Source organism: Neltuma alba, unplaced genomic scaffold, assembly GCF_004799145.2.
Source record: "Neltuma alba isolate B1F8T4 unplaced genomic scaffold, ASM479914v2 tig00004288_pilon, whole genome shotgun sequence".
Taxonomy (NCBI): Eukaryota; Viridiplantae; Streptophyta; class Magnoliopsida; order Fabales; family Fabaceae; genus Neltuma; species Neltuma alba.
The window spans coordinates 257425-265704 of record NW_021633641.1 but is presented as its reverse complement, the minus strand read 5'-3'; the positions used below and the strand labels follow the sequence as shown (position 1 = coordinate 265704).

The 8280-nt window shown below is 31.6% G+C and overlaps 1 protein-coding gene across 1 annotated transcript; it reads left to right on the top strand.

The window, feature by feature from the left end:
* Positions 1 to 3368: 3368 nt before the first annotated feature.
* On the top strand, positions 3369 to 5734 carry LOC114744217 (disease resistance protein At4g27190-like). Its single transcript, XM_028932414.1, has 2 exons — positions 3369 to 5570; positions 5657 to 5734. The coding sequence occupies exons 1-2, from the start codon at positions 3369 to 3371 to the stop codon at positions 5732 to 5734; spliced, it is 2280 nt and encodes a 759-aa protein (XP_028788247.1).
* Positions 5735 to 8280: the final 2546 nt, after the last annotated feature.

The following is an 8280-nucleotide window of genomic DNA, read 5'->3' as shown; positions in this document are numbered from 1 at the left end:
TATTTATATATTTATTGATCAGTTTTTTCTGAACAAGTCCGAACTAAAAAAATATTTAGAAGCACTAATACTTTAAGTAACATACTTGAAAAAAATTAGATGTCTTGGACCGGTAGAAGAATAATTAAAATTAATTGTTAATTTTTTCAAGAGTGACAACTGATATTCTTAGCATTCTAATTACTACAGAAACTACTAAATCTTTCTTTACTATCGATTCACATGTTTTAATAAAGTATAAAATTTTTCTTATTCTAACAAATGTTTACGCACTCATTTATACTCATAACTACTTTATAGTTTTAAGATAAAAACTTGATATTTTTATCCTTGAAGAAGAGCCCACTTGTAGTGAAGAATAATCAAATATTGTTGATCTTGATGATATTGATGAAGATGAAGATAATAATCATGTTGATGTTATTAATTTTTAGTTGCTTTGTTTTTATCTTTATGCTTCCTCTGTTTCATTTGGTTTTGGTTTTTTGAGTTTGGATAATAGTTTATTGGTGTCTGATGTTTCTTTTCTGTACGCCATTAGTTTATTTCACTACTATTTATAATTCAAATAAAATTTTTTAGAAGTTTTATCTTTTTATTTTAAAATAGTTAAAAATAATTTAAATTTTAAAAAGTAACATAAAAGGTCTAGTCCTTTTAGGCTCTCATCCCACATGCCTAAGAGTCAAACCTTAAGAATAATATGATTTTGAGATATGCAGGTTTTAAAGGGCCGATTTTTTTTAGGCCCTTGGCCCTTCAAGGGGGCTAGCCCTTGCTCTAGTTAGCATTTGAATAATGACCTCTATGACAAACGATTATACTATGTTGTTTTGGAGTATCTATAACAAAGTGATAATAAAGCAAGAAAGAAGAAAAGCCAAGGATGAAGAAGTGTAGAAAACCTCATAAAAGACCATGGAAACTATTAGTACTTAGTGATTTTTTCTTATTCCGATGTTTTGTGGTTCATAAGACCATCTTTTTTTTCTTCTTGAAGTATATAGTATTTTGGTGCACATTGGGTGTAAGTTTATGACTATATTTGGACCTTTGCCTCTTTAAATAAAAATTATTTATAACAAAGTCAAGGATTTGGACTTTAATAATAACTAAGACAAAATAGAAGGTTGGTAAGATCATCGATCATCATCATCATAATCATAATCATAATAATAGTAGTAGTAGTTGGTGGCGGCGGCGGTGGCTCGTCGTGTGGAGGCGGCGGCAATTGGGGTGCGCTTCCCAATTAATAAGGATATTGTATCCGTTCATCTCTTGCTGCAGAAGTTTATATATATATGCTTCTGTTTAACTATCTATGTACTTGCATTATCATCTTATTATCCAAATCTCTTTCATTTCTCTTTAACAATCATTTTCTTCTTTGACATTCCAGGCAAAAAAAAAAACACAAAACAAAAAGGAGACTTCTCTGTGGGTTGAAATCCCCAGAGCCAAAAAAAAAAAAGGTAACAGTGTATGTGTTTTCTTTTATTTGTATGTTTTGTTTCTATTATTTTATTGATGTACAGTTTCATTGAAGTTTCATTGAGCTCTTTAATGGTGATTTGGTAACTTTTCAGATTTATTATATAAATTATATATATATGGCATTCTAAAATTTGTAAAATCAGTAGTACTTTGTTATTTTGCTACTCCTATGTTTTTATTTTTCTCTTCATCAATTCTTAGATAATTTCTTAATAATAATAGTTTTGCATGGTCTTCTTTTTAATTCCTATTAAAATTTGGATGCCATTCAGTATTGTCTCTATTACTATTAAAATGATCTAAAAGAAGTGGTAAATGCACATTATGATTTTTGTATAGTTATTGATATTTATATTATAATTCAAATATTTTCAATTGTAAATAATTGAAAGTTTCTGAAAAAAGAGACTTGCAAAATGCAAATTCTTTGCCCATTATTAAAAAACACCATTAAAAACAAAAAGATATGTATGTTGCTTGTGATTAGGTGAATGAAATAATTGGTGATCACTTTAATCTCATACTTATTGTTCATTTTTTATTAATATTATTTCTCTCGTAAATAAAGCTTTCACATATTTCTTATTGACAGGATTTCCATTCTTGTGTTCTGGTTTGTGAATCTCTTTTATTTTATCTTGGTTCGACCCTGAAATCTGAGAAAAAAAAGAGGTAAGGATGCATTTTTATTTGATTGAGTTTCTTTCTGTTATTTTTATGTAGTGTTATATTTTTTATTACTATTTTCCTTACACCCATATATATACACAAATATGGTATCGCATGGTCCAATTTTTTTTCCCCAAAAAAGTACCTAACCAGAAAAAAAAGTAAATATAATATTCTGAAAATTGTTAAATTGTGGGTGCATAACTCTATATGATCATCTTAATTTTGTTCGGCTGTTATGTGTAACATACACATAATACTATAAAGACAATTCAATAAAGTTAAAGAAAACCGTGTTTGAAAATTTTATTTCCAATTTTTTAGTAAATGTTTTTTTTTATAAAAAAGATGATATACTAACAAAATAGTCCATGACACTAGAAATTCGGTTACACATTTGCCACGTCATGACAGCGTTAGACCGGCCGGGAAAATTTAGTTTGTGGGCACATGTATACTGCGCGTATAAATTACTGTTAACGACAGTAAATTTTAGAAATTTTAGTTGATTTTAAAATTGATATTTCAATTCATTTTCGCAATTTAAGACAAAGGGGTCTCAAATTGTTAATGATAGAGCACTTGAGCCATTTGCTTTCATTACATTTCTCCTTTGTATGTTTTCCTTTTCATGAAGATCATATTTTAATGCAAATTTATTCACAATTTTTCAACACTTCTAACTTGCAATGTTTGAGATATCAAGTCATCAGAGCAGCATCTTTCTGATTTAATTATTTGGGGGGGGGGGTGTTATTGATTTGATGATTGAAATCCCAACTAGTATGATAGTCATAGACGAACTATAATTAGCTTGTATTCATGTTAGATGGAGAGCTGCTTGCTTGACCTTGCAAAGGATGAAGTCCAAAGTTTGGTGAATCTTGTAAAAAATGAAGCTCAATACTTATGTTGTTTCAATAGTTATGTTGAAAATTTTGATGGACAAAGGAAAATACTAGTTGCAAAGCATGAGGATATGAAGAGAAATTTTCAAAAAGGGAGAGGTGTGTTTAGTTTTAAGTCTGAAGATCGGCAATGGGAGCGTGAAGCAGATGACATCATCAGTACCAATATAGATACTAAAATAAAGAAGAATTCTTTTTGGCTGGTGTTCTAATTGTTGGTGGCAATATCGAAGAGGAAAAGAGTTAGCAAAGAAGACTCGACATATTGAAAGATTATTGGGAAGTTATAATCCCAATATGGTATTTAGTCGAGCAAATGTATTAGACATACGACACCTTCCTCCACAAGATTACATTCATTTTGAGAGCAAAGAGTTAAAGTTCCAAGATCTTTTGAAAGCATTGCAGGATGAGAATAGCAATATGATTGGATTACAAGGGATCGGTGGAGCAGGCAAAACTTCAATGGCAAAAGAAGTGGGTTATAAATTAAAAGAATCTAAATCAATTCACAAGTTCATATTTCTTGTTGTCTCCAAGCCTCCTGATTTCAAAAAGATTCGTGGTGAACTTGTAAAAGGTTTAGGTTTGAGTTTAGAGGAAGTGAAGGAAGAAGAACTCTCAAGTATAATATTTTCCAGAATCATAAACAACAACGAAAAGTTACTTATAATACTAGATGATGTATGGGAAAAGTTTGATTTGATAGAAAATTTGGGGATCCCATCTCGCCACAAGGGCTGTAATTTATTGATAACCACACGTAGTTCACGTGTTTGTAAGGAAATGGGATGCCGAATGATTGAACTACACATGTTAAACAACAAAGAGGCATTGAAACTTTTTGATGCACATGCCAAATTAAATAATTCCCCTCGTGGTTTGAAGGGTATGCCAGAAAAAATTGTGGAGCATTGTGGAGGAATACCAGTTGCAATTGTAGCAATAGCTAGAGTACTAAAAAGTCAACCTACACCAGTTTGGAAGGATGCTTTGAAAACCTTGGAAGATCATGTTGTTGATCAGGATTTGAATGATGCTTATAAATGCTTGAAGTTAAGCTACGATAACTTGAAAAATGAAAAGGCCAAAGAGCTCTTTCTTATATCTTCTTTGTTCCCAGAAGATTACCAAGTTCCTATACAAGTTTTAACCAAAATTGGTACAGGGTTGGGTTCTTTTGGGGAAAATGACATACACCATTTAGCAAGAAGTGAAGTGGATGGAGCTATAATGGAACTCATAGATTCCTCTTTATTGTTGCATGGGGAATATGAATATGTAAAGATGCATGATTTGGTTCGTGATGTAGCTTTGAAGATTGGAGCCAAAGACATCCAATCTCTCATAGATTCGAAAATGCGTATAAAAGAGAATTTGAGATATTTTCTGATTTGGAATAATGATGATTTTCCTACTAACTTTGACGGAAGTAAATTGGAGGTTCTATTAATAATTTTAGATGATTCAGAGGAGTTCAAGGTCTCGTGTGCATTCTTTAAAGAGATGATGAGGCTCAAAGTTTTGGTTTTATTTGATAATTATTATTACACAAGAACTCCAGCTCTATCGTTGATGAATTCACTCCAATCATTGAAGGACATTCGAACGCTCATTCTCAAGAATTTGGATTTAGGTGACATCTCTATCTTAGGAGACTTGTTGAGTCTTGGGACTATTTGGTTTTATTATTGTTCAATCAATGAATTACCAAGTGAATTTTTGAAACTAAAAATGTTGAGATCATTGGAGGTAGAAAGATGTAAAATTGAAAAGAATAATCCTTTTGAAGTGATTGAGAGATGCTCACAGCTAGAAGAGTTAACTTTTGTTGATAATTGGTTTGACAATGAAGAAAAAGATGCAATTTCTCAAAATGGATCTCCTCTTACATTACATAGATATTGTATATCTTCTAAGGACCTTTCAGGTTATTTTGAGAAGTATGGCTCCATGTCAAGATGCATTCGAATAGATGATCAATTAAGTCATTTAGTCTCAGAGGCAACATTTAAGCAGCTTGTCAGAAGAGCTGAACTTCTCATCTTGAAAGGAGAGGATGCGCAAAGAATATGGAAAAATCTTATCCCTGACATTGTTGCAACAGATGATCGAGGCATGATGAATGATTTGATTGTTCTTCATTTGAGTTCTTGTCCTTATACGAAGTTCCCCATATATACTAAAGATCATGATTATGGTGTGGCTGCTTTTCGTAATTTGGTCGGAATACATCTCTCTAAAGTAGAAGTTGAAGATTTATGTCATGGTTCTCTACCATCTGGTGTTTGGGAGCAATTAGAGATTATGAAGTTGAACGGGTGTCATAGACTGCAGAGCATATTATCTAATGGCAACTACAACTTATGTCATCTTAAGTCCCTGCAACTGGAAGATTGTCCAATGTTGGTGACAGTTTTCCAACCATCCACTGCACGAAGTCTGATGGAGTTGGAAAAATTAACAATTAGGGACTGTAGTGCATTGGAATGCATCATAGTGAGTGAAGACGATGACAGTAATCAAAAGAGTTACCATGACTCATTTTTCCCAAAATTGAAAAAACTTCAAATTGAATGGTGCAGCAAGTTAAGAATAATATTGCCAATTCTATTCGCTGGAGGTCTTGCATCTTTGGAAATGTTGAGTATATATTGGTGTGAGCAGCTGGAGTACATATTTGATAAGTTCCAAGAGGCGGAAGAAGCCATGCTCCCCTCACTGAAAGAGTTGGAACTTTTTGATGTACCAAGTTTCATTGGAATGTGCAAAGAATATCACCCACTCATGGGCCCACCGATGCAGAAGCCATCACCTCCACTTTCAACACATAATTCCAACAACATAAATCAAAGTCCTGCCAGGCGTGCATTCTCTTGGGTTCAAGCATGTTGTTCTCTCAATAAATCGAGGCCCGCCAGTGAAGATACCAAAATTACTGTTTCCGAACAAAGACCGCATGACCGCACAATCCCACTGGTATGCTACACTTGCCTCACTATTTTTGTTCAGCTGCCTCTCTCAAATAAATGGTGTACAATTAAACAAAATAAGGCCTGAGTGTTAAAATTAAATATCTACTGTGATCCTTGTTATGACATATAATTCAAAAGTAGTTTGAAATACTAACCTTTGAGGGGTGATATTAACATTTGTTACCAAAAATGACTTCGAACAAAATAACAATTATTTTCAGAAAAACGTTATTTGGCTCCGTATTTATTTGGAAAAAAATAAAGCTTTTAGTTCTCAAAGTTTCAATTAATTTGTTGATGTTTTAATTACCATTAATTTGATCTTAACGATTTCAAAATGTTAAATGAAATACCTTTCAAGATTCGAGTACCAAATATCTGAGGATAATTTAACTATTTATTTAAGGAAACTGTATGGACCAAATTAATATTAGTTAAGACATATAGATTAAATTGCAAAGACTTTACTGATTATTTATTTTGGGAATAAGAATGATTTATTTCAAATATTTCACAGATTCCAATGTTTTTTAGACAGATGAATTTGAATGCCACACGGGGCAAAAAACATTTTAAATTAAAAAGTTTTATTGTATTGGGGTCATTTTACTCAAAATTTTATTAACACAATATAAAATATATCAAATGCGGACACAGAATTGATAAAGCATTCCTCTAGTTTTGGATAAGAATATATTTGAAAAAAAAATGAAAGGATGTTATATTTTCATTCACAGTTACGCTTTGATATTATTTGTTATATATCACTGCATAAAAATTATTGCATCTTTAAATTTTATTGATTGTTTGCTTTTGGAATACGAATGATCTTTTTTAGCGATTGATGTTTTGTTTAAAATATTTTTATTTATTATGTATTAATGTCTATTTAAATTTTATATATTGTTTGTTTTCGAATAAGATTGATTTATTTTCTGGGCGATAACTTCCTAAAGATTTGTGTTTATAGGAATTAGATCCATCCACATGTGGAGTTTTTCCTTCCCACGCAGCTCAAATCCTAAATAGACTGTGTTCTTTTGTTGTTGTATTTGAATCATTTTAAATTAAAAATTTTATTGTATTTGAATCATTTTACTCAAAATTTTGCTAACAGAGTTATAAAATATATCGAATCCGGTAATATAATTAATAAAGCGTTCGACTAGATTTGCATAAAAATATATTTGAAAAAAAATGAAAGGATATTATTATTTTGATCCATTGTTACGCTCTGATATTATTTGTTGTATATTACTGCATAAATTATTGCATCTTCAAATGGTATTGATTGTTTGCTTTTGGAATAAGAGTGATTTATTTTAGCGATTGATGTTTTGTTTAAAATTATATATTTTGTATTAATGTATATTTAAATTTTATATGTTGTTTGTTTAGGAATAAGATTGATTTATTTTCCTAGCGATAAATATAACTTTCTAGAGATTTGTGTTTATAGGAAATAGATCCATCCACATGTGGAGTTTTTCTTTCCCAAGTAGCTCAAAACCTTTTGAAGAATGTTAGGAAAATAACACTCACAGACTGTGGGAACTTAATATCACTGTCAACTGTATCCATTGCGGCCTCAACAATTTGTTTGGAAAGTTTGACAATCAGGGAATGTCATAAACTGAAGTGCATCACAACACAAGAGGGAGATGCTCAAGTTGATAATAAGAATTATTGTTCCATTTTCCCAACACTAGAGGATCTAGATATTCAGGATTGCGAGGAGTTGGGATTTGTATTTCAATCAGAAATATCTGGTGGTCTTCAAAAATTGAAGTCTTTGACTGTCTGGAGAGTGCCTAAACTAATATATGTTGTTGGGAACCAACATTCATCCATTCTGAATCACAATGATGAGCTGCATTTTGATCTTCCTGCTTTGGAGATCCTCTCCATCGATGGTGCGCCAAATTTGAACAGTACTTGTCCCCAGAACTATAAATTGGCACTGTCATCTCTTAAGTATGTTCACATTGCGAGGTGTGGCTATAAATCTTTCACTGATTATGACATGGTGTATTGGACAACTACTGAGGTACATTCTTTTTAACTTTGAACATATGGTTTGTTATGTTTTGATCATGTTAGCTAGAAGTGGCGTATTTGATTAAAATGGAATTATTTATGACGGTCTTTATATGTTAAGCTCCTTTTGTGTTTTTTTTTTTTCCGGTCAAGTAACTCTGTTAAGCTTTTAGATTACTGCTTGTCGAGACAGTATA